This window comes from Xiphophorus hellerii, chromosome 15 (genome assembly GCF_003331165.1).
Source record: "Xiphophorus hellerii strain 12219 chromosome 15, Xiphophorus_hellerii-4.1, whole genome shotgun sequence".
Classification (NCBI taxonomy): Eukaryota; Metazoa; Chordata; class Actinopteri; order Cyprinodontiformes; family Poeciliidae; genus Xiphophorus; species Xiphophorus hellerii.
Genome location: NC_045686.1, coordinates 4,687,750 through 4,714,611, shown reverse-complemented (window position 1 = coordinate 4,714,611; position 26,862 = coordinate 4,687,750). Strand labels below are relative to the sequence as shown.

Below are 26,862 nucleotides of genomic sequence, written 5' to 3'. Positions count from 1 at the left end.
TGTGCAGGAGGCACTACTTCTGCTTTTCAAAGATGCATGATTGTGTAACTGCGGATCTGTTTGCAGCCATTTTCCAGCAGCAGCTTATTTGGATTTAAAGTGACAAGAGGCCCTAAAACAGCTCATTCTGAACTGACCAGACTGAAATGTCATTATCCAAGAATGATTTTGAGCAAAAATATGTAACATGTTTTCGATCCTGACCTGTTCCTAACCTAACAGGCTGCTGTTCTCCAGCAGCCTGGTGAGGGCGCTGTGCTCCAGGAAGTGAGTCAGACCAGATGTTTACCTCCTGCAGCTGCAATCGGCTCCACATGTTCCTCAGATCTGTAAACCGGGAAACTCCAGCCGCTCAGTCTGATCTGAGAAACCATCTGTTTGTCCTTCTGTTGCTGCAGAACTTCCTCTGGAACCTTTTACTTGTTTCTCCATGCAGCAACAGGGTTCAGGTGTCAACATCATAGTTTAATTTCTTTGTCATATTTTGTTTGCTAGTTTTTATCAGCTATTAGTATAATATTGTTGAGTTTTATTTCAGTTTTTATTAGTTATAGTAGTAGATTTTTATAATTTGGTTAATTTTTAGTTGCGGTATTAATTTATTTTATTGTATTGTGATTACGTATACATTGATTAGGTAAGGAATATTCAACAGAAGATTTTCAAAACTCCTCTTTTAATATTTTTCCACTTAGAAAAACTCTAAACTGCTCAGAAAAGTAAATCTGGAAACATAATTTCCAATGTTTTTATTTCCCGCTTTCTGATTGGTCCCATTCCAGCCAGATTACTTAAACAGAGGTGGGTCAGTAGAAATTATACTGAAGTGACAGTATAGCACTTCTTTAACATATTTTTACTCAAGTAAAAGTAAAAAGTAGCCGTCCAAAAAATTACTCAAGAGTAAAAAGGTATTTGGTAAAAAGTACTGAGTAACTGATCAAATGATCAGTCATTAAATATTTAAAAATCACATAATCAGATGAACCAAAATATAAAGTTAGGTGTAAATTTTGGTATTTTAAGAACCAAAATGACAATAATTCATATAAGTAACAAAAAAATAACAAAAACAGGCAAAAGAAAATGTTTCCAAATCAATTTCTTTCAATAAAAAACTTAAGAAACTTTAATAGAAACTGCAGGTGTGTGTCTGCTGGATTTTTGGTTAAAACATGTTTGTCTTTCATTCAGTGGGAAGAAAATCCAGAAATTTTCCTCAAGTAAGAGTAGAAATACTTCATAATAAAAATACTCAATTAAGGGGGCGTGCTGTGGTGGCGCAGGGGGTTAGCACGTCCCACGCCTGGAGGCCTAAAAACTCTTCGGAGAAAAAAAAAGGGAAAAATACTCAATTAAAAGTAAAAAATACAATGTAGTAAAACTACTTCTTAAAGTACATTTTTTTAAAAATAAAACTCAAGTAAATGTAACTAATTCTGGACGTAAACATCAATTCCCTTCAGGATCTCAGCTCCAGTAAACGTCCGGATCAGGAGGAGTGTAAACGCGGCTCACGCGTTGCAGCGCCTGAATGCGAGCCAGAAGAAACCCGGAGAAGATTTATCCGCTGGAATCTGGATCCCAGACTCCCAGCCCTAAAAATAGCCGAGTGTTTACGAGGAGCGATGGGAGCCCCGGCCGTACAGAGGAGCGCCGGGATTTCAGGATGTTTTGACCTTTTTAGGGAAATGGAGCGGCGCCAAGTGTGCTGCGGTTACCTGGTGGTCCGAGAGTTTCCCGTCCTGGATGGGTTTGGGTAGAACCTTCAGGGAGGACGGCAGGCCTCTCCTCCGGCCTCCTGACACAGACCTGCAGCGCCGGCGCAGCGTCCCGTCCTCACGACTGCACACCTGCAGGTCCACACACACAGAGGAAAACACACAAACAGGTTCACACACACCTGGAGGAAAACACCTGAACAGGTTCACACACACCTGGAGGAAAACATCTGAACAGGTTCACACACACCTGGAGGATTAAACCCAAACTGTACCAGGCTCTTAAATACAGGATTTATGGACCCCTAATGTGATTTTACCAGACATGAATTGAAACATCTGGAAAGAAGGAAAGAAAGGGAGGACAAGAAGAAAAAATGAAAAAGAAGGAAAGGAAAGAAAGGAAAATTGAGAGAAAAGAAAGTGAAGAAGAGGAAAGAAAGGAATAAGAGGAGGCAAAAGAAGAAAGGCAAGGAAGGAAAGAAGAAATGAAGAGAGGAAGGAAAAAAGGAAGGATGAGAGGACAGTGCAGAGGAAAGAAAATGAGGAAGGAAGGAAAGGAATGTAGAGAGGAAGGAAAGAAGAAAAGAGAGAAAAGTAAGATGGAAGGAAGGAGGAAACAAGGAAAGGATGTAGGACACAAAAAGAAAGCATAGGAAGAATGAAGGAAGGAGGGATGAGGACGGGAAGGAGGACACAAAACGGGAATGAAGGATCAGAGGAAAGAAGGCTGGAGGACAGGAGAAAGAAATGCAGGAAGGACACAATAAGGGAATGAAGCAAGGAAGGAAAGAAGGGAGGAAGGACAAGTCAGTTTTTGACGATAGGAGAGGAACGAAGGGGTACTTCCTTCCAAGCTTTTCAGAATAAAAGTTGTGTGTTAGCAGCTTCCTACCAGAGCGTGGAAGGAGGAGACGGAGAAGACTCCCAGTCTTCCCAGTGAAGCTTTGGAGGGGCGGCTGGCCACGGCCAGGAGGCTCTTTGGGTTGGGCAGCTCGGAGCCCTGCAGGCTGGACTGGTAACAGCGGAGCCGGAACAGGTCCAGGTTCAGCTTCTCCAGGTTCTGCTCCCACTGCTGGATCTGAGGAGCATCACAGGCCCAGTTAAAGTTCTGCTCGGTTCAGATCAGCAGCTCTGGGATCAGATTTACCCCACAGTGAAACTTTCCGAGTTTTTTTTTATACAACATTTACATCAATAATGTTAAACCTGAAACTTTCTTAAGTAGAAAGGAGGAAATTTTTGACGTTATATTTCAGTTTGTGTTGCTGAAAATGATAATTACCCAAATTATCATTTTCTTAATAGTTAATTTCTATTAATTAATTACATTGGTAGCAACATGTAAAGAATGTTAATGTATATATGTATATTTTTTTACAAAACAAAAGCCTTGAACTGGAACCTTTGTGCTTTGTAACACAAATAATAACTTTTAATTTTTTACTTACAAAGGTTCCTGCCAGAACTTTGTATTCATGTGTTTCTGGTACACCCACAAGTCTGACGCACAAGGAACATTATACATGCTTACAACTAGATTAAATATGAGAACGTTACAGCTGGGACTTTTTAATTAAATAGTACCAGCTCTACTGATTAAATACATAATTTTTATTGAACATATGCACCTACTGACTCTTACAATACAGTACACACATTTCAGTTTTTTAACAGAAGGATTATATAAAGAATTACGTAAAACTAAGAACTAAACCAACCAACACCCCTTCACATTTCAGATCTCTGAACTCTAAAACATTTTAATTGATTTCCCTCCAGTCCTTTGGAAAAAGGAGGGAATCACCATAGCAACCAGCGATTAGCTACTTTTTGTGTCTGTTGGACTTTCAAAATAAAGTCATCACTCCAGCTCTTTCAAAGCTTATGTTACTGAAACATAAAAAGCTTCAACATTGCTAGTTGCTGCAGCCGTCCAACACATCTGGACGAGGCGTTGACTCAGCGCTGAGACATTTTCCTGCTGTTACATAAACCGTTCTGAAGTTTCTCCTCTGACTCAGAGCAGGACGCCTGCTGCTGCGTTTCTGCAGCTTTAGGAAGGAAAACTCTGTTGGATCAGATCCTGTTCCTGACCTGGGTCTCCACTGCCCGCCGGTTCTTCTGGTCCTTGATGATGGACAGCTGCAGCTCGGCCATCTTCTTCATCTTCCCGTCCATGTCGATCTTGTGCAGCAGCGAGCGGCTCTGGCAGCGCAGCAGCCGCAGCGTGTCCTCCTTCCCCTGACGCCTGGCCAGCAGGGCGGCGCTGGCCGAGTGGATCGCAGTCACCCAGTTCTCCAGGTCTGTCTGGTTAGTGGCCTGACAGGAAACAGAGTTAGCATCAGCATTAGCACAGGTCTAACGTCAAACACTGCTAATGTGAACCTACTTAAAACTTCACTTAAAAAAGACAAAAAAAAACAGGCGAGACGAGATGAACAGTTGCAAGTCAACAGAAGAGAAACCATGAGAAGATGGCGGAAGATGAGATAAAGCAATATGAGACAAGATCCACTGAAGTGAGATGAGACGAGACAGGAAGCTGAGACAGAAAGAGAAGAGATGAGGCAAAGTCCAATGAAATGAGAAAAGATGAGACAAAGTAAGAGGAGATAAAAAGTGGCAACAGGAGGTTTGAGAAAGAACAAGACAGTAAGATAAGACAGAATGAGACGAGATGAGACTTTTACTGATGAGTAACTTCAGAGCAGAGTAAAGCCGGTTCTTCATTTCAGGATTTTCTTGCTCTTCCCTGAAGTCATAAAGATTCAGTCTGCTGCAGTAATTAGCAGCGTTTTGTGTCTCTCATTAGACGCTTTTATTTCCCCCCATCCTCTGCTACCTCCTCCTCCTCACTGTGATTTGTGTCTGTAAACTCTCTGCTGCTCAGTTACTCTGGGAGTAAAGAAGTGCTCCCTGAGCTCGTAAAGCTAGAAGGGGAACAATTAGGGCGACCCGACTGGTTTCAAATAAATCAGAGGTCAACAGTGGTTCTGCAGAGGAAGGTCGTTGTATCTGACAGAAACACAAATACATTTTCATGGTGTTTTCCCCCAAATTTACCTGCTGGTTTCTGCTCCTGTGTGGCGTTTAAGGACGCAGTCAGAGTGTGGGACGTTTGAGACGTTCTCTCACCTGGAACATGTAGACATCTCCGTGCGAGTTGCTCAGACAGAAGACGTGCTCCCTGCGCGGATGCTCCGGGACGGCCTGGACGATGCTGTCGTCCGCTAACAGAGCGTAGCGAGGAGAGAGGTCCTGCTCAGCGCCGCTGCTCCGCCCGAACGTCGCGTAAAACAGCAGACTGCAGCCTGAAATCATCAATTATAGATTGATTTTAATGCAACTCGTTCTGACTGCAGACAACCTTCAATTTTCCACACAAAATCAAAAAGGAAACTAAATCTGAAATATTTCACTTTTTACGATCTCCATCCCTTTTTGTCTCTTTCATCCCTCTATTCTCATCTTGACCTCTCGTCTTCCTTCTAATCCTCTTCATTTCTATTTATTCTCCTCTCCATCCCACTCATCCTCACAATTCCTGTTTCAAGAAACTTTTCATCCCTTTCATCCCTCTATTCTTTTTCTTGACCCCTTATAATCCCACTCATCCTCATTCTCCCTCTTTCTATCACTTTTTATCCCTCTCATCCTCTTACATTGCCCTTCTTGACCCTTTTGAATCCCGCTCATCCTCCTCATTTCTCTTTACAATCCCCTCTTCATCCCACTCATCCTCATTCTCCCTTTTAGAATGTTTTTTATCCCTCTCATCCCCCTATAATCCTCTTCCTGACCCATTTTCACCCCAGCCATCATCTTCATCCTTCTTTGCAATCTCCTCTTCATCCCACTCATCCTCCTCAAGTGTTATTCAAACATTTCAGAGTTGATCTATTTTAGATAAACTTCTCCGTTAGCGTCTCAGTCTCAGTCTGATGAATGAATCACCTTTCAGTGTGACCCAGTAACGTCTCCACTTCCGGCGGGCGACGAGCTCCAGCTTCCTGTCCTTGCTGACGGTGATGAGCGCTTTGAAGTAGAGCCACCCCGCGCGCCGCACGGCGCCCTGATCCGCCTCCAGCAACCCGTCCAGATCTCCTCCTCCTGCCTCCTCCTCCATCTCCTCCTCTGCGTCGTCGTCTTCCTCCGACGGCTCGGTCCGGTCGGCCGCGCCGCCGCAGCCCGTCTCCAGCTCCCGCATGAAGCTCCTGTAGACGTTCTGCCGCTGAGCGTCGCTGCTCTGGTTCTGATCCAGGCTCCTGGAGAAGTCCCAGTCGACCGGAAGGAACTGGTTCTGGCTCAACTGGAGGAGAGGGTTGGAAGGCCAAGGAGCGCCGGCATTCAGGCTGTTGATGAAGACGCCGGAGGAGTCGCTGCTGTGAGGCTCCTGCAGGGAAAGCAGACAGAAGTTTGACTTTTCAGCTGGACTTTAAAAAGGGCTTTCTGGGGCGGCAGCCCAGGGCATCATTGGGGGCGGTCCAAAGATTTTGAATATTTTTGTAATGAATGCATCTTTATTTTATACATTATTAGGGGGCATCAAAATAACAAATTTTGCTGGAGGTTTACAGTAGTTAGTTACATTTATTTTTTACAAAAAATATTTACTTTTAGGAGTAGTTTTACTACACTGTACTTTTTTACTCTTACTTGACTAATATTTCTGGATACCAGACCCACTTAAAGTAACTTCACTGAATGAAAAGACAAAAAAATCATCAGATGTTTCACTTTAAACAAGATGTTTAAAGTGAAACATCTTGTTTATGATCTGTTTTTCTAATAATATTTTGAACAGCTTTAGTACAGTATATTTACATTACTATAGTTACTGTAGTTGTAGATTTTGTTTTTGCATATTTAAAAAATGTTTCATCTGTCTGAATCTGTAATTTTATTTCTCAAAATTATTTATTTCTTTTTAATCTTTAAAATAGCAGAATTTGCATACAATCGTGTATTTTTGTTTGCAATATTTTAAAGTATTATATCAGATATTCTGATTTAATCTTTTAAATCAGTACTTGTGTTCTTATTTTGTCCAGCGAGAATGTCAGGTAATAGACCTAACACCTTTTAATGAATTACTTTCACTTGAGCAATTTCTTAAAAAATATTTTGAAGCAGTTCTACTCAGACCTGAGTTCAATTTCAAATAGGAATTTCAATTTGATCATTTTCTGGAGTAAATTTGTTATGCATTTCTTGTATGAGTTAACATGTCTCCCTTGTTTATATCAGTTGTCATTATGGTTAACTATTGATTGTTTGACTGCAGTAAAATGACTGGTCTGCATCATCCTCTCTGCTTTCTGGGGGTTTATTTGCAGGAGCTGTTTGGGTTTTATGAGCTGCTTTTACAGACCACACTTTTCCTCTTCATTACAGCTAAATGGGTGTGAAAACACTCTGGAGTCGGCATAGAAAAACAATCTTTAGGAAACATTTAAGGCGACTCCACCCATCGTTTGGATGACATTCGGGGATGAAAATTCTAGAAATATGTTGATTCGTCGGTTTTGATGAACAATGATGTGGATTGTTTTGGTTCCTTTTCAGCATTTGGACTCAGAACAACAGGATTTTAAGTTTAGAATCAGCTTTAATCGCAAAGGAATTTGACTTTGGTTCCACTTTGATTTCAATTAATGCATTCTAAATATAAATATAGAAAAAAGGAAATTAAAAATACAGGATTATTTGTAAGTAGGTATTTAAAAAGTGCTTTAAATATGATTTTGAACCATACTAACTGAAACACTAACCAACATTTTGATGTATAATGACGACATTTGGCAAAATGGACTTTCAGTTGGTGATGACTTTGTATTTTTGTGATGTAAAGTACTTTGAACAGCTTTAGTACTTTGAACAACTTTAGTACTTTGAACAGCTTTAGTACTTTTAACATCTTTAGTACTTTGAGAAACTTTGTCTCTGAATACAAGTAAACCTAATTTATTACCTAAAAAAGATCTAAAAGTTTTCTAAAGTTTTAGTTCATTAGACCTTCTGACAGTTGGATATAATATCTAGAAAAAAAGTTTGAACTAAATTTAACTTGCATTGCACTGTGTAGATTAATGTAAAACTAACTTATAGGTTTTAGGAAAGCAAAAAGTAGGAACTTGTTTTAAGTCAGTAATTCATTAATACTCATGAATAAATACCATTTCCAGTTCAAATTAAAACCAGTGGAACTGAGTCGTTCATCAATATTGGCTAAAATGTTATTTGTAATTTAGTTTTTGTCTTAATTCAAGTGTACTAAGATATGTGGATTAGACCAAAATGCTTGGTAATATTTTGTGTTTTTGCAGTGTAGATGCAGGTTTTCCAGGTTCTCACCTGGATCCGCCTCTTCTTGCGGCTCAAACTGCCCGTCCAGTCGCTCAGCTGTCGGATCCGACTCTTCAGAAAGTCTTTCCGGTTGTTCCCGGAGAAGGCGGCGCTCACAGGCTCGGCTTTACGATTGGGCAGCGTGTGAGAGAAGTACCGCGGCTCGATGCCTCCAACGGACGGCGCCTCCTCCTGGATGACGTTGTCCATGGCTGGTAGCAGCTGCTGCTGCAGGAAAGAGTCTGCTGACGTTGGAAAGGCTGGAAGCGCGTTTTGTCTGCTGTGGAAGTCTGACGGTGACGCCAGGTTGAGGTCATGGAGGTCAGGCTGAAGGATGACAGAGTCCCCGATGCCGCTGTCCTCAGTGCGGCCAGAGGAGCAGCTGTTGTGGCCTTTGGCGCCCTCTGCAGGAGGAAACAGGAGGGCGGAGCTAAACCCAGGTGAGACATCCTCCACCTGAGTGGAAGAGCAGGTGTTGTAGCCGCTGCTGGTGTCGACGCTCTGTCCGCAGACGAACACGCTGTCGGTGAGCTCGCCAGCGGCGCCCCACGGTGAGTCGTACCAGGACCCCTCTGAGCTCAGCGAGCTGCCCTTACTGGTGCGGTGGGACGACTCTGGGTGGAGGTTGGCGGGTGGTGGGCCCTGCGGCTCAACAGGAACCACCCTGGCGTTCGTAAACTCCACCCTCATGCTGCCATCTTTGCTGAGCAGAACCTTGGGACTGCCGCCACACTGCAGGGACGCCTGATCACCGTTAGGCCCCTGGAATCCAAACGGACTCCTGCGGCCGTCCTGCGTCCGGTCGCCTTGGTTGAACCTCTGAGGGCATCCCACACTCTGTTTGGCGCCCCCTCTGGGCGCGGACTCGTACTGCCAGGAGGCTTGCTGGCCCCGGTGGCCCTGGCCCCGGCTCTGGCTGCTCCGCCACCAGCTGCGGGCCGATGTTACCTCTTCCTTCTTGGTGGAGAACCTGAGGGAGCCACAGGGTTTGACCGGAGAGCTGAAGCTGCTGTGACTGTCTGTGTTTCCCATGGCAACCTGGAAAATGACATCATCAACATGAGACATTGAGAAGTTAATGAAAGTGGGAACTCTGAGCTGGGATGGACGTCAGACTTCTAGTTGAGAAGTTGGAATTTCAACATGGCGACGCCCATAAACATGGTGACTCGTACAAACATTATTTCGTAAGAGTTTTGTTTGCCATAAGCAACTTTTTACTTTTTCTGTTGCAGGCGCTGCACGTAACATTGACTTTAAATACACCCTTACATGTGTGTTTCGTAAAATAGACGTTTCCACCACGTCTTACTGCTGTAGATGTGAGGAGCGGCCATATTGAAACACAAAGTTGGCTTTACAACTCAGAACTGGTGTTAGTCAGAGTTGCTCCCAGTTTCCCAGTAGGAAATCAGACTTTGGAGGGTGTTCCAGTGGATATTTTCAACTGGGAAGCTGTAATTTCCCATCTCAGAGTAAAACTATAACGCAACACAAGGCCCATTACCTTGTGTTGCAAAGAGATTCGTAAATGCTTTGCTTTCATTTCATACACTGCAAAAATACAAAGTCTTTCTTGTTCAAATATTTCAGCACATTTAAAAAAGACACAACAAACCTACTGGTAACTTTTCAGCAAGATTTAAGATCCTTTTAGATCAATCGTTCCATAATATTGGTGAAAAGTTTATTTTACTTGTTACATCTTTTTTCATATTATGCAGAATTTCACAGGACGAATTGTAGTCGTGCACCGAACAGTTCTGGTTTTAATAGAAGAGCAGCAAAACCAAAGAAACTGCTGAAAAAAGCTAAAAGGCATTTAGGAGAAATGGCCTCCATGCAAAATGATAAGATTGGCAGAAAAAGCAAAAAAACAAATAACTGTTAAAATTCAAATTGACATTCAAAAATACTTTATTTATCCCAAAGGAAAACTAAGTAAATCATCATCCATCCCCATTCCATTGTTAAGCATGATGATGGCAGTATAATAATATGGAGAAGATTCATTTCTTCTGGTAAGGAGATGCTGCAGAACCTGTTGTAGATTTCCCCCCCCAAAAAATCTGCAGCTGTAACTGTATAGAAAAGTGGTTCCACAAAGTTTTACCTCAAAGGCACGCCACACTTTTCAGATGTTTGTTGAGGACATTTTATTAAATGTTAAATTGTAGGAACCCCTGGCGATCAAATCAGACTAAGACTGTACTTATAAAGCACCTGAACTCATCATGAACCAACAGAGCTGAAAATTTAAGGCATTAAAAAGCTGCAATAATTCTAAACTTTAAGGTTTGACTCATTTCAACTAAATTATTCAGGATCAAATCAGAAATGCTGACATTAGATTCCTGATCACCTTCAGATTTTTCTGTTTTCCTTTTGAACATTTTCTGATTATTTCACCAACCAATGAAACGTCTTTAACTCTGCTGCAGTAATTCCACCTGCTCCGTTTAACATTCAGCTCTCTCTCTCTCTGAAATGAGCAGAAATGACCTAAATGACCTAAAATCAGTTTTATCCAGAACCAGGATCTCATCAGTTGACAAAATGAAACCAAAACTTTCTGCTTCTCAGTGTAAAATGATGATGAAGATTCAGGATTTTTACCGGTTTTCAGATCCACAGCTGCCTCTTCATTCTCCGTCCTCCTCTGCGTCCTTCCAGCTCCTCTCTCTCCCTCTTTCTGCTCATCTGTTGGGAGAACAGAAGGAGGGAGGGGCTTTGTGAGCTCCAACACACAGACTTTCCTTTTGTACGAACCCCTTCCCCTCCTCCTTCCCTCTCTCCTTCTCTTCCATGACGTTTCTGTTTCTGAAACCAGACCTTGTCCTCCTCCTGTTTATTTTGGTTTTCTGGAATGCTGAGCAATTTTCGCCCGGTTTTCTTTCCTTCTGCTTCTTTTTTCCTGTCAAACATGAAATCTGCAGGCTGAGCTCATCTGGCTGCAGCTGCTCAACCGTTCAGAACAACGGAGTCCAGTTAATCATCAGCTACAAGGTGCTGCTGAGATGTTGCAGCTCCCTCTGGATGTTTACTGAAAAATATTAAGATGCATTAAGCAGAAGGGAGTTCTGACAACCTGAGGAGGCTAAAACCCAACTGGACAGAACCAAGTCCATTTAGTGTCCTTTAAAACTCCAGCAAATACTTTTTCACACTTAAACATAAAGTCTTTATGACATCTTGCATAAACTGTTAGTGTAAAAAAAACTGAAGTTGGTTGAAGTTGGTTTTAACACAAAAAAAAATCACTAAATGATACTTTGTGGCTTGAAAATTAAAACTTTCCCCCTTTTTAAGACAAAAATGGAAAAGAGAAGAGAAAAAAAAGGAAGAAAAGGGAAAAAGAAAAAAGAAAAAGCCAGAAATGAGGAAGAAAATGAAAACTGCAAAGACAAAACAAAAACTAAAAGTGTCTTGCTGACAACTATATGAGGAAGCAAGGCATCATCCAGTTGGATTTGAACTTGCAACCCTCAAAACATCACTCCAAACTCTCGCAATAATTTTTGAATGAACAGTTTTGCAGAAATATAACCCGTACATTGGATCTCTGCCTATTCTGAGTTCTGTATTCACAGACTTTTCTGTGAAAAATTTGCAGATTTTCTGGTAGAGCATATCTAAATAAAGAAAATGCAACTCTGGAATCTGAAAATAAAGTTGCAATGCTACTTGACATTTACAAAGCAGCCAATCAAAGAGCGCCACTTATTTTCCTTTATGCTGATTGGATGAAACCCCAAGAGTGTAGACGAGGAAAACCGTAGGTTTTTTGGTAGTGCTAAAACAGTTTCAAGTTTACATATTTGTGTACGTTATGGTATATTTGGTGTTTGAACTATTAAAATATGCAGTTATAAGTATTTTTAGAGGGACAAGCAAATACAGACAGCTGAAGTTCATAACCTGAGTGAATACAAGGGGTCAGTTCAGTTTATAATGTTCAAATAAAACTACATAAAGAACTTTGAGTAATTCTACATTTTTTGGTTCCACTTTACAATAAGGATCCCATTACAGATGGCTAATAAATAGTTTAGAAATATGCTAAAAAATATACATTTACTAATGCTTATCTAAATAGTCTGAAATATTTAGTATAACATCTCTGGATAAAATATATAGCTGAACAGATTTGGCAAGAATGGTAGATCTTTTTAATAAACACTAATTAATGATTTATAAAGTGCTTAGAGATGAATTAATAATATATGAACTTTTTATTAGCTAACTTTAAGGGGAGCCTTGTTGTAAAGTGGTATCCATTCTTCTACTCGGAGCAAACAGAACAGGATTTCCTGCTGCGCTTAAACCAACAACCTTTGACATGATCAGAAATCATTACTCAATTACACATCTTCTGCAGAGCAATAAAAACTCTGAACATTCATTTCCGCTAACAGGTCAGAGGTTCCGACAAACTCAAGGTTCGGTGCGTAAGAGCCGGCCAGAGCCAGGCAGCGCCCATCCTGTCCCGCAGCAGGAAGAGGGAGGAAGACGAAGGGAGGAGGACGAGCCACTGACCCCCGAACGCATCGCTGACCTCTGACCTCTCCTGAAAGAAGCAGGCTGAACCCTGGACAGCTGTGACTCCAAGGAGGAGGTTTAATTATAGGAGGAGTTTGTTTCACACAGTTTCATCAGTAATCTGACAGGTTTTCCCGCATTCCTCGCTTCAGTGAAGTTTTTCCCTCCTCCCAACATTTAATGCTGTTATGGCATTAAAAGCATGAAAATATCTGGGATATTATCTGTTTATTGTGCTTTATTCTCTCTACAAACATATATCAAAGTTTTCAATAATTTGAGAAATTTGTCCTATTTTTGTTTTCTCTATTGGGGACAGATCAGGACTCCGGAAACTGTGTTGACCTGATGTAAATAAATGTCCAGATAATGATGATTAGATCTTTATCCAGAAAAAGAAAACATGGCTTCAGTTTGCATTTGACTGCGAAGTCTGAGAGTCTCAACTTTTACATCGATATCGATCTTTGAGGAGCCTGAAACTTTGAACAACACAACAGGCCTGATGAAACAAAACTACATGGTTGCTTATAAGGAAAAAACTTATTGTTTTAAATGTATTTTCACCAAATCACCTCTCGGTCCTGCAAAAAAAAAGAAAAAAAACTAATCTTGGTGCAGATGAACCATTTCTATCTCAGCACCAGTTCCTTTAAGACTGCACTGCAAAAACACTAAATCTCACCAAGTAAGTTTTGTCTAGTTTCTAGTCCAAATATCTTAATATTCTTAAAATGAGAAAAAACTTTTTAAAGAAGATTATTTTGTAATGTTTTAGAAATAGAGCTACAGAATATATATTTATCATTTCTTGGATGCTGATGCCTCAGACTGACCCCCACTCAGTCTGACGCTTTGTGTTGGTCTCTCCAGCTTTAAAAGGAAAAACTCTGCGGCTCACTTTTGTCTGCTCAACCCATCGGCCATCTGCTGGCTCGCAGGACGCCCTGCCACGGCCGACCCCCTCTCCATTCTTCACAGACAAAGACCTTCTCCTCCTCCTCATCACCTCCCCCGGTTCGGCCCAGCAGCAGAATGAAAGAATTCATCGGATCTGAATCGAAAATATTAATGCAGCTGAGGAGATTGCCACCTGTTCTCCCAGAGACAAACGACCAGCTGATCCTCTTATGCTCTGACTTCACACTAACTTCAACACGACCCAGTTAAAGTCACTAACATATCTGACTTGGCTTCAGTTTATGGCGGCACGCTACAGAAAGTCTGATGATGGTTAATTATGTGCAGCTTCAAAAACTATCAAAACTTGAGGAACAAAAAGAAAAAAACCTGAAATATGAAAGCTTAGGCTTTGCTGCAACATTCATTGCAACAATAAATCCAACAGTTTTTTCCTCTTGTTTATATCTCTGAATTCAGACGATTTAGTCAAATAAAAACCTGGGCAAACACTGAATAAAAATGGAAATTATCATTGTATTCCCAAATACAATGAATCAATAACTAATCTATATGTATATCAGATATTTATAATTGAGACTAAGACTAAAAAAATAAACCTACAAAAAAAAGCCTTTAAGGAAGGAAAGGAAGAAAGAAAAGAGAAAAACAAAGAAAAAAGAGAAACTCCATACTTTCCAGGTTTTTCCAGCTTTTCCTATCAGCATATTATTGTTTTCCAGTTTTATCTTCAGCTCTCCAGAAAAGTGGCTGTGAGGAAATTATACTAAGTTGACAAAATGTTTCCATAAATGATGGCAGGATGGAAATAATCTGAGCAGAGGAAGATAATCTGAGCTTTAGAACTGAGAGATAGAAGAAAACCGAAAATTTAAATGACTTCCATCATTAATTAAATCACAAAATCAGAACAGCTCTGAATATCTGAACATCAGCAGCTGAGTTAGAGCTGAGAGAAACAGGAAACAGGAAGTCCAGATCATCTGCTAACAGCAGGAAGAACATGTACCAGATGAACATTGATGTGCTGGTGAATTTTCTTTATCTGGGATTGAATATTCTATACAGAGCTGGAGCTGTGCTCTTCCTCCTCCTCCTCCTCCTCCTCCTCTTCATGGGAGAGTATAGATAAGGTGGAGGAGGAGAAGGAGGAGCAGCGTTCCTCTCAGCGGAGGAAGTGAGCCTGGATGGAGGAGGGAAGAGGAAGTCAGCTTCCTGTTGGGGTGACTGGACTCCTTGTGCCACCACTGGGCAGACGGGCGGAGCGCCGCTCTCCAGGTGGGGATCGGGGGTGGGGGCTATGGGTGGGGTCGCGGTCGCTGCTTCCTGTTTGGTGTAAGGTTCTGCAGAACACTGAGGAAGCTTTTAGAGAGGAGGAGCTGCTGATGGAGGAGGAACAGGAGGAGGAGAAGGAGGAATTACTCAGTCTGGATGACAATGGAGGATAAAAAAAAAAGAAGTCATGGCTTGGATGAGGTTGGAAATACATATGGAGTCATATGGACTCCGTCCGTCCGTCTGTCCATTAGTCTATTCATCCATTTGTTCATCCATCCGTCCATCCAGCCATTTGTTCATCCATCCGTCCATCCAGCCATTTGTTCATCCATCCGTCCATCCAGCCATTTGTTCATCCATTTATCCACTGATCCCTATGATTCCATCCATCCATTTGTAGCTTAAATGTTTAAATCCTAACAACTGCTACTTTTTCCAACCAAGAACTCTGAAAAATGTATTCTTGAAATTGAATTTTGGCATCAAAAATGAACAAATGACTCATATAAGTTCTTTAATAACTTTGAGTAAAAAAACCCAAAACAACACAAAACCTCCACCAAGTTCTTCAACACAAGACGGACTGCACAAAGCTTCAGGGTCAAAAACTCTCAGGTCAACAAACTGCCAAACGTTTCTGTGAATCAGACATTTGGTCAGATTTGCTTAAGGAAAAACTACATTTTCTTGTTCTAAAACACACCAGCAAGATACCAAAAATTATCAAATGATCAAAAATAAAATAAAATAAAATGCTTGGCTGCTCCATTGAATCGATTGTCTGTAATCGTATCAAGCAGTCTGCTGGCCGGGGGAATAATCAGATCTGGTCCTGGATTAAACACGGTTTACCTTAACCAGCTGAGGTTATCTACGGGTCACCAATAAATCTGAGTTACAGTCGGATCATCTTCATCTGTTCACACATCTGCAGGAAACTTTAACACCCTCTGATCCCTGATGGTTGGCTTAAATCCGCTTATAAACAGAATGATTGAATAATGAGAGAAAACCCAAAGATGTTATCTTGTTAATGAAACCAGGACTGGACCAGTGTGATAAAAACAAGTAAAAACACCATGTTGGTTTCACTGAATGAACACTAAAACAAACAGGATCTAATGCATTTTATATAAAACAGCTTCCCAACACCAATATGAACTTGTCTATTCTGCAAGTTTTAGAGAAACGCATGAGAAAAATGATAGAAAAAACCAACAAAGAAGTTAAACAGCATCTCAAAAACAAGACAAAGATCTATTAAATATTTTAGTCAAAGCCAAGATTTCCATTGACAAATCATCAGATGTTATATTCAAAATGTTTGTCCTCCTCATTACAAAAACTCAAAATCTTTCCAAGAATTTCTGTCTTGTTTTTGGCGCAAATTTCATAACTTTGTTTTATCAACTTACAAGTAAATTTTCAGCACAATGTAGGAACTTGTTTTAGGTCAATAATTCTTGATTATTGATCAACACTATTAGTTCCACTGGCAGATAATTTCACTTGTAATGGAAAAATTGCCTTGTTAAGTAATCTGTCAGAATTATAACATTATTTACTTCAAATAAACTCATATCTCACTAAAAAGCTACTTGTAAGTTAGTTTTGTCTTATTTCAAGTGCAGTAAGATATAATTAAAAACTGTTTATGTTTTTACATACAATTTGAGATTTCTCTTAGATTAATTCACAAAGCAATTTAGTTTTAGGGGGAAACCAGGCTGTCAGTTAAACAGTTTTAACTCCCTGTGGGAGTGATTAGCTTAGAGGAATGCTTACAAAGTAAATCAGTGTTTCATAAAATGTTTATGAATGGTTATAAATGTTTATTACTGCATTAATTATATGAAAACTTCACTAAATTAATGATCTACATCGCAGTATTACACGTTTTGGTGAGCTAACAGCTCAGTTTGTTCTGATTTTGGACCAAGTTAGCATTTTTAAGTACATTTTATTTTAATATTGAAACATTAATTATTTATGGAAACCTAATAGTGGATCAACCAGCATCTGTTGAAAGGGGCTCAAGATTAGGGTGATGGTAAAGGGACATTCCAACCTCAAACTTGGGTCGTCTCCAAAGAAATGTTTAATTACTGAGATAAGTATAGACAATAATTAACATGACATTTGTTCCCCTATAAAAACAGATCAAATATTTTTTTGAACCGACACTCTTTTTACTTTGGTTTTTGATCTTTTGAGCAATAAATATCTCATTTCCTGTCAGAATGAAACTTTTAGGTTGATTAAAATAATTTTAAATCTGAATTCAACAGTGACATAGATAATTTTTTTCTCTATTTCCCAAACCATAACTTTATAAAATCTCCTATCTAACCCAAACTAGATGGAGCAGTTCACTGAACATTTGCTCCACATGAAACAATTAACAGGAAAACTAAATCAAAAAGGAAGACAAACCTACATGAAGCTCTTCTGATCAGAGAATCTGAACCTCTGTCCAAGATTTCTGGTTCTTCTTCAAATCCTTCCCTGTTAGAAGGAGAGAAAGTCATTTTAATTAAGTTACCATATTATTTTTCGACCTAGTCCATCTACAGGCAGTATGAAGCAACATCTCCCTCTGGTTGTATGTTTATAGATCATAATGCATGAAAGATCTGCCGCAAAGACCACATCTTATGATTATGTACATTTTAATAAGCTTGGACAGCTGCAGAAAACATGAAACAGATTTATATTCACTTCCACAAAAGAGACTAAATAAAGGAACCCCTGCTGATGCACACAGCTCTCAGATTGAATTATAAGGGTCCCTGGAGGCCCCTCGGGCCCCAGGGGGACCGCTGGAGGCTTCAGCTCAGGGTAAATGACCAGAAAAAGCATCAATGGGTCTCTGACAGCAGAACTGATGCAAGATTCCCTCAGTGACGGAGCGTGCTGAAGGAACGTCGACACACAAAACAGGAGGCGAGTGTCTGCTGTCATTCAGTCCACTCAGGCCCCAGATGCCTTCTGGGAGAGAATCTGATGGCCCACTGTATCGAAGGCAACACAACCAAAACAACACAGCGACCACAATCTGTTGCAGAGAATATATAATTAAAATCCCTTAACAGTGCTGACTCTGCTGTGACGGTTCTTTAACCCAGACTGGAAAACTTCAATATACAATTTTCTGCAAGATTTTAGAGAGAATAAGGAGCCAATAATGAATGTATCTTGTGTTTTTATAAAAGAGGAAGACCTGGGAAATATTCATCACATTGACCACATTTTGACTTTTAAGTGTTCATCAGAGAACTCTCTATGTAGCACCAACCTGAAAGTAAAAGTCTAAGCAGTTTATGTCAGGCATGTGTGGGGTCTGCAGAGACACTAACTGGAGAAAAAGTTGGACTTGATGATCTTCTCTGCAGACCAAAACCGTCTCATTTCCTGCTAGAAGCAAAGCTTTAGGTTGAATAAAAACTATTTTAAACATAAATTCAACAGATGTCTGAATAATTTTGGACTTAATTCTACTTGTATGTACAGTTGTTAATTTCTCACTAATTTAGCAAAATCTCTCTGTAATCTGTGTGGAAATGTATTCTTTTTGGACAAATGTCATGAACATTGTGTTTTGCATCGCTAACAAACCTCAGAGCGTAGTTTTCAGGACTGAGCTGCATGTTTTCATGCGTAGCTCTAAAACTGGACCTTTGATTTCCAAGCGGCTACATTTAGTGAAATAAATGAGTCATCGCAGCTCAAATTGCAGAGTTTGATGCTGCTTGTGGTTTGATGCTGCTAAATGAGTCCAAACCAAAACAACCGCTGCTGGAGAAGGTTTTCTTTTTCCTGAGCGCTCCACACTTAAAAACTGTGACAACAAACACAGTTTGATTTACTTAAAAATGTGCAGGTCATCTGCAACCTTACAGAGCCAACGGTGCTCAGTTCATTTTATTATGTCAGACTAGACTACAGAGCAGCAGGAACCCAAACACATCCATAAAAACACATGTAAACACAGAGAATTTAGCAGGATTCTGTGGTTAGCTCCAAGTTTGTGTAAATAAAGTCCAACCGCAGGATCAACACAGCCTGGAGGAGGTCAAACCAACTGAAAACACTCGTATTTAACTGGGGAGAGCATGAATGTGTGTTTCATTACAGGTGGACATCGTCCATCATCCGACTGAAACCTGAAGAGACATTTCTGTAGCTTTTTTTTTTACAGTTAAACAAACATGATGTTACATTTGTGACAGTGGAAGGACAAGGATTTGGACGAGGTCAACAGCCAGAGAGAAGAAGAGGAAGAGGAAGAGGAAGAGGAAGAGGAGTGAGGCTGTGGCAGAATTAGGAAGAAATATATTTTCTGCATAACTGCATATTCAGTTTTCCTTTAGGAGATTGTCTTATGTTCCTATTGATACTTTAGTTTTTTTTCTTGCTTTCTGTATCACATCACATGATCTATCAATAAGTTACAGTAAAGGTGTAAATGTGAATCTTTTACCACATTTATGCCTTTACTGATCTGTCATAATTACAATACTTGACATGAAAACTTTAACCATAGTTTACAGCAGAACATCCAGTGTTTTACTGACAACATGACTAAAATCTGACTGTCTTATCAGAACCCAATGAAACGAGAACTTGTCCTCTGAGGCACTGACATGTTCGTTGATATAGATTTTACATTTTGTATGAATTGTTTTGCAAAAGCCAAAAATGATTTGAGGAATGCACCAACGTGACTGATAACTGTAAGACCTGCTGTTGGTTCTGCAGGTATTTCTGCGCTCGCTGCGATGCAGAGCTGCACTTTAGAGGTCTGTCATTGTGTGACTGTCTAAGCGTTGACCTCTAACCTGATTAAATCTGAGTTGTAGTGAGGGAGTTGGCTCCTCAAGCCGCTTAGTGCTCCAAAAATCCAAACAAAGGCCTGCTGGAGTGGTCTCCACCCAACTGCTCTAAGGTATTGTTTCGTTTAAGTCGTTACGTCAAACTTTATCATAACAGACAGGAAGTGCTGCCAAAACACAATTAAGACCACGAGCTGTAATAACCGCTGACCTTTTCCTTCAGGAGTTTCTACTCCAAAATGTCTCAGGGTGTTTGGTTTCCCTCGCTGCACCGTTTTAGTCTGCAGATTGAGTGATTCTGTGGTTTCAAGAGAGAGCTGGTCAACAAAGTTTCCCTTGTCACCAAAAAACGTGATTACAGAGCTTTGCTTTGGTTGTAAATAAGCTGAGAGGCTGCAGAGCTGCAGGATGTGTGGAAAGCAGAGAAAGGTCCGCTTGTTTCGGGGCAGGTAATGATCCCAGAGGTGTTTAGTGGTTTGTACCAGCCGGGTTTGGTCTGAGCCTCAGAGGAATGTCGAAGCTTTCACTGAAAACCCGCTGAGTGGACAAAGTATTACAGAGACAAAAGACAAAGTGTTTTCTGGCCTCGGCTGTAGAAGTGATGCTGATCTGACCGAGCAGACGGATCAAGACTGAGGAAACATCTCAGACATCAGAGACAGAAGAGCCGCTGATATGAACACAAAGAGTTTGGTCCTCTGGTCACTCCACTCATCATCATAAATCCACTTATTTAAGGTTCACTGGTTTATCGAGCCTAGGAGAAGGTGGAGGTCGTTCCAAGGACATCCTGCGGGTCCTACCAAAACCAGAAGAGATTCATGTGGTCCTTCCAGAGGATTCTGGGTCTAACCCTGGTTGAACAAGTCCAGAAAGGACCCAGAAGGCGTCCTGATAAGATGCCTGAATAAGCTCATCTGAATCTTTTATGGCCCTAATGCAGGGGTGTCCAAAGTGTGGTCCGAGGGCCATTTGCGGCCCCTGACTTCAGTTCAAGAATGATACAGCACAGATGTTTTCAATGGCATATTAGGGCCAATGTAGACGGGAAAAAATGAGTAAATTTTCACCAGTAAACTCAGAAAAATAATAAACCCTTCTGAAAACTCAGAAAAACTCCAAAAGTTTAATATCTTCTATGTTTTTTCAGAAAAGTTGAGAGAGTAATGTCAAAATTTGAGTTTTTTCTCCAGTTAGACTAAATTAAATTTAGCTAGCAGGCTAAATTTAATTCATATTCAGTTAGCCTGCTAGCTGAATATTTAGCTTGGATCTAGAAATTTAGTTTGGAGCTGCATATTTAGCCTGCTAAATGTTTAACTAGCATTTAGCTAACTGAGACATCCTTATGAATAACAGTAAAAATATGAGTTTGAAAAATGAACTCCTAGATTTTTTCTGATTACAGGCTAAATAACCCATATTGTTGTTGTTAATTGTGAATGTACTTTCTGCTTGCTTTGCGTTTAAACATGAGAATGAAGGAGGTGCAGCTCAAGCGTCTGCATTAAAAGCTGGGGAATCCATCTCCTGCTTCCTGTGTTTCTTTGATGCAGGTTAAAAACAGAGCAGCAGCTTTTATATTTAACCGTCGGCTTCCTGCCAAACCGACCAGCAGATAAACTGGAGACACATCTGGCTGCTGGAGCGGGAATTTCCCATCCTGCTGATAAACAACCTGACGTCAGCGCCACACGCTGCTTTCCTCTGAAACGCTTTGGAATCAAACGCCTTACGAAGGGTCAAACATCCCAGTCGCACACTTCCTGTCCCGCGTCGCTGTTCGGACACGACGAGCAGGAAAACTGGAACGTTTTCAAACCATTTCAGGTTTATTTATCCTAAACCAGTAAGGGATAATGCTCATTTTCGGACTGTTTTTGCATCTTTCCGGTCCATTTTGGTTTCTGACTCAGAATCAGTTCTACTATTGGTTTTTAGATCTAAAAAACATCAATGCTGCGGTTAAAACTGACATTCTTGTACATCTAAACACATGGTGTGTGATTTCAAACAATGCCAGGACGGCCTTCAGCCTCTCTGCAGCTGCTGAGTGAAAACAAAGCAGTTAGAGTTTGTAACTTTACACAAGAGCTGCTGCCAGAGTCCCCAGAAACCGCAGGAAGCTCAGGAACGCTGGACTCGTTACACAACGACCGGCTGGAAAACGCTGCAATCAGAAACACGGCGAGAAATTCAATCACAAGGCGTTGGGAAACAAAAGGATGAAAGCTGATAAAAACCACAGGATTATCTGAGAGGAATCCTGCAGTAACCAGATGAGCTGGACCACTGATGTGGTTTTGATTGGTTTGTTATTTTGTGAAATATTTGCGTTAAACATCAGAGCGATGTCAGATTGTAGCAACAAGACGGATTGTGTCCTGATCCGACTTCTACAAAACCAAAAGAATACAAACATCTGAGGCAGAGGAAGAGCAAACCAACAGGGCGACTTCAAAGCTCCAAACCAGAACAACAACACAGCTGGATCACAAACCCGGGCTTCGCTTTGGGATTTAGAACCCGGACGGTTCTGGAAGGAGTTGATTCTGCGTCCAGTGAGCCGTTTCTGTGTTGATGTTTAGGATGATTATCCTGCTGAAAGAGTCGGAGGCGACTCGCTTTCAGCTCCACACCAGAGGGAATCCAGGCGTAATGCCAGGAACTCTGATAAGGCTCCAAAGGACAAACAGGCCCACAGCATCACAGATCCTTCACCGTGCTACACAGCAAGTGAAAGGTGCTTTTCTAATACTGTTTTTATATTTAAACATAAAACAAATGTTATAAAACAGTTATTTGCAGTTAGTTTTGTAGCTTGTGTTTAATTATATTCAGTAGAGCAGAGGAAAGAAATAACTTTTTTTTTTTTTTCATGGTTTTAGTTTATATCTCTGAGTGAAGGCATAGCTGAGTTTCGAACAGGAAATGTTTTCTCGAAGTTTCATCCTGACTCGTTTAAATGAAACGGATTTCTGCGCTCATCTATCCTGCAGAAAATCAGAAAGTCGTGGATCAATTAATACAATTTTAAAAGGGCAGTGTTATTTGTTTTCCAGGCACAAAGTACCATTTACAGCATAGTCAAGTAACTATGTTAACTTCAGTTGTTATAAAAATGCTGTACATATGTATGACTTCAAACAAATTTTACTTTGTATTTTAAGGGCTTGTAATTTTGGCCTCTGCCTCTTTAAAAACTCCTGCTCTTTCTGGAAGTCATCCCAACATGGGTTGCTTTGAGAAGCAGCTCCTATAATGAGCTACATTTTCACCAGCTGTTTGCTAATTGCTGCTGGCTAGTCTGAAGGAGCTGAGTGGGGGAGGAGCTGTGTCCCAAAGGCAGGGCTAGGTCCATCCAATCATTTTGCTCAGCTGATTGGTTACCATGGAGATTAAATGACTTCTCAAACATGTGACACTAAGGCGACACTACAGGAATGTTTTTGATGAGGGAAGAACTTTATATCTTGACGTAAAGCTCAAACATGTCGATATTACATAATATTGCCCCTTTAGCATTTTTACCAGAGCAGTAATAACAGGAAGTCACCTAAATAAAAAATGTCTTGTCTTTGGTTAGTGTTGATCTACATTTTGCATAAATATTAAAATTGGACTCAGATTTTTTTTAATGATTTCTCAGACAAAATCTAAAGGCTACTTAAATATCTCGGCTTCAGGGAAGACAGGAAACCAGAAAGTCAGTCATGGAAGATTTTTTTATCCTTCTTTTTCGGTTTCTGCTGCAGAACTGGTTCTTGATCCAGAGCCGGATAAGACCGAGTTTGATTCTTCCAAACTGGTCCAAGTCACAAAATGCTGAGCAGCAATGGAAAACCGGAGTAACAGCCGCACAGAAGCAGAAATCTGACCTTGATATGAGGAAGCATTTTTCTGAGGAATGGAAAAATCCGTCCAGGATAACGAGAAACTTCTTCCAACTTGTATTAAATCCTTTTAACAGTTTGGGAAAAGACAGAGAGGGAAACCAGGATAGCTTATATGGGGAATTAAAGCTGAAACTGTCCTGCAGCCACAGAGAAACTAGAGACGACCTTCCCAACGCGGAGCTTCCTGAAAATCCCAAATATTTACAGTCGAACATTTAATTTAGTCTGGAACTAACAAAGCAGATGAAATGTTTGAAAATCTGAAACTAATAGTCTGTTCTGAGTGTTTTCAGATTAAAAAACACATTCATGACGACATGACGACTGTGGAGAGGGCGGGTGGGCGAGCAAGGCAGTGCATTATGTGGTAACATGGGTAGAGAGAGAGAGAGGCTGTTCTTGTTGGGATTAATTGGAAGCAGCTGCTGAGGAAACGTTGATCCTGGTTGGCTGTTGAGAGTTTCTGTTTGGAAGAACGGCGACTCGGTGACGCAACGCTGCAGAACAGTTCAGATCCTGGTTCCCACCAGAACCAAACAGAACTTAATGAAAAATTCATTATTTTCTGAAAGAACCAGCATCTAATCGCCAGAGAACAAAATGTGATCTGAACTGGGCGGAGCAATAACTTCCATATTTAGTTTTCTGTTTTTATGACTCTGTCATGAACACAACACTTCTTAAATGGGAAGTAGTATTTATTTTTAGCCACATAATTCCATTTTAAGGCACATCTAAGAACTATATTACCTTGAGTTGTTATATTTATATAGCAAATATGACTTAAAAGAAATTTTACGTCAACATTTAATTCCTTGAAGTTGGGATTCTGTCTCTTTAAGAAGCTTCTGCCTTCAGGAAGTCGTCACATTTCTCTGTTAAAAATGTCTCAGTTGTTTATTTTCCATCATAAAATTTTGTACTTTTTATCTACTCAACAATAAATAAAGCATTAACTATTTTAATTAAACATTTTTTGTAGAAACTGGATTGTAAATTCAAAACTCCAAATGTTTTTTTCTTGTTGAAAGAAATGCATCCAGTTTGTTATCATTTTGGGTTTGGAAAAATATTTTGTATTTCTTAGCAGCAACAAAAGGATCTAGATCAGTTCTCATTTGAAAACACTTCCTGTGTTTAAGCGACTTTAATTCAGCAATTAAAAGTAGATTTGGGTGAAACAAGGTGAACTTCAGACTATAAGTCAATGAGTAGACATGCATTGTGTTGCATCTGACATTTTTGTCAGTAGATTTTGATTCAAAAGATAAAGTTTTGTCCCAATTTATACTTGAATTGTGGCTGGGGGGGTAACGAAAAAAAAAAATCCATCCAGGTGCCACTAGCGGCCCCCGGGCCACAGGTTGAACACCGTAGGGTCAGATGGATGAAACTCTTGTACAGAAGATCCGTCACTGGTTTCCTCTAGAGATTCTTAGGGTGGAAGGTAAAAGTCAAACAAACTCCTCCTCGCATCATTCTGGATGTAAAGTCTGTTCAGATTTGTCGGACTGAGTCCCCCAGTCTGCAGCGTTGGGCCCCCATGAAACCGAAGCCGCTCTGCGCAGACAGAAGACTCCTGAAATTACAGCTGCAGGCTGTAAATAAACCTCATTACGATGAGCTGCAGCGTTTCCTCTCAGTAATCATGCAGCGTCTGAGGGGGAGGTCGCTCTTTAATTCAGCTGCTTGTGGAGAAAAAACCCTGAATTACAGATTCCAAATGAATCTCTGCCCTGTTGCAACAAACCAGCTTCATTTTTCTGTTTTTCACGTGCAGTTTTAGATCTGCATGCTTGTTCATTTCCTACAACTTTAAACTCAGTTTAAAGTTTAGCTATAATGAAGAAAAATCAGATTAAAATACGCTTGTTAAAACTCCAACTGCCTGAACATGAAACTGAAACTGATGATAAAGACAATAAAACGTCTTTTTCCTACAGAAAATCCCAGATTTGTCTCCATCAGAATGGAATAAAAGTACATAAAGTGCAAATGGATCTTTAAAAGCACCAACAAAAGAACAAATGCAGATTTAACTCTTGTGTGTTGATGACCCGAAACGTTCTAACTCGGTTACTGCAGTCGGTCCATGAAGCCGGTTTAAAGAACCTCAAACATGCAGCAGAGAAACAAAACAAACTCTGTTCTGATCCAATTAGTCCAATCAGCCAGAAGCTGCTGGATTTAGAGTTCTAATTGAGTTCTGATCCAGAGTCCGATCTTATCAGCTCGGTCTCGTGCGGAAAGCCGCTCCGTGTCGGTTTGTCCCAGGAACAACAATCCGGCTGGAGCTGCTGGGTTTTCTGCTGCTCTGCAGAACAACATGGAGGATAATCAGGGGGAAATGCAGAGTGTGATCTGGTAAGGCAAGTGGTTCTTCCTCATCTAAACATTTGGACTGAACCGGTTCTTCTGAGTCTGTAAACTATTTCAGATCAAAACTCTAAATATCACATGAATTCATCTTTACAGAAAAGGTCTGAGAAGATCAGAGAATTTGGACTTATGTTTGATCATAAAAATAACTGGATAAAAATAAAAAAATAAAAAAAAAAAGAATAAAAAATTTCAAAACAAAACAAAAAAACCTTACATGTATATAAAACAGTATATAACAACGCAAAATAAAAATAAATAGAAAGTGAATGAATAATAAAAATATTTATAGCTAAATTAATTTAAAAAAAACAATAAAAATAAAATGAATAAATAAAAAAATATATAAGTAAGAAATAAAACAAATAGAAATGAATAAAGGAATAAAAATATTAAATACAACAAATGAAAAAATAAACAGATAAAAATAGCTAAATTAATAAGGACTAAAAAAGTTCATATAAATAACTAAATAAAACAGAAATAAATTTAAAAAACTAAAGTAATAATAAATATAAATCAGAAAAATCAATAAAAAAATTATAAACAAAATAAATAAAAATTTTAATTATAAATAAATAAAATTCTTTTTTTTTTTTTTTTTTTCCCATGTTTGCCACTGTAAACCACCTGCAGGAAGCACCTGGTCGGAACCGACCCGATCGCTGATCAGCGTCTGATTATCAGCTTGATGAGTTTCACTCGGCCTCCTGCTGAACGGACGGGACATCTGGACACTCGACTGACGCAGCGCCAACACTTCAAAAACAAGCTGCTATTGTTCAGAGAGAGCTCAGGTGACCTTTGACCTCCCTGATCACCGAGGCGGTACAATTATTGACTTTGCACTGGTTCTACTGGGACCCAAAGAGAGGTTGACGTTCTGTCAGATCTGGTTGGAGATCAGTAGAACTTCCAAGCCTTGCCACTCAATTTGGACTTTAACTA

At 40.1% G+C, this 26,862-nt stretch overlaps 1 protein-coding gene and 1 long non-coding RNA gene across 5 annotated transcripts in view; one reads left to right on the top strand and one right to left on the bottom strand.

The window, feature by feature from the left end:
- LOC116734057 (T-lymphoma invasion and metastasis-inducing protein 2-like) overlaps window positions 1–26,862 on the bottom strand; it is a 43,311-nt gene that overhangs the window by 14,119 nt on the left and 2,330 nt on the right. The window contains exons 1-9 of one of the 4 annotated variants that reach the window (XM_032585182.1): window positions 23,518–23,625; window positions 17,245–17,312; window positions 10,686–10,769; window positions 8,079–9,107; window positions 5,679–6,117; window positions 4,860–5,035; window positions 3,819–4,043; window positions 2,617–2,802; window positions 1,722–1,853 (exon numbers count right to left, since the gene is read on the bottom strand). In XM_032585182.1, the coding sequence (XP_032441073.1) occupies window positions 1,722–1,853; window positions 2,617–2,802; window positions 3,819–4,043; window positions 4,860–5,035; window positions 5,679–6,117; window positions 8,079–9,101 (2,181 nt within the window). In that variant the 5' untranslated portion in view covers window positions 9,102–9,107; window positions 10,686–10,769; window positions 17,245–17,312; window positions 23,518–23,625. Of the gene's footprint in view, window positions 1–1,721; window positions 1,854–2,616; window positions 2,803–3,818; window positions 4,044–4,859; window positions 5,036–5,678; window positions 6,118–8,078; window positions 9,108–10,685; window positions 10,770–17,240; window positions 17,313–23,517; window positions 23,626–26,862 lie in introns of those variants that run through there. The other 3 variants (XM_032585181.1, XM_032585180.1, XM_032585183.1) reach the window with 3 other exon arrangements.
- LOC116734061 (uncharacterized) lies at window positions 1,136–25,556 on the top strand. The gene is made up of 3 exons (XR_004342166.1): window positions 1,136–1,147; window positions 14,699–14,706; window positions 22,969–25,556. It is a non-coding gene; the product is annotated as an uncharacterized LOC116734061 (long non-coding RNA).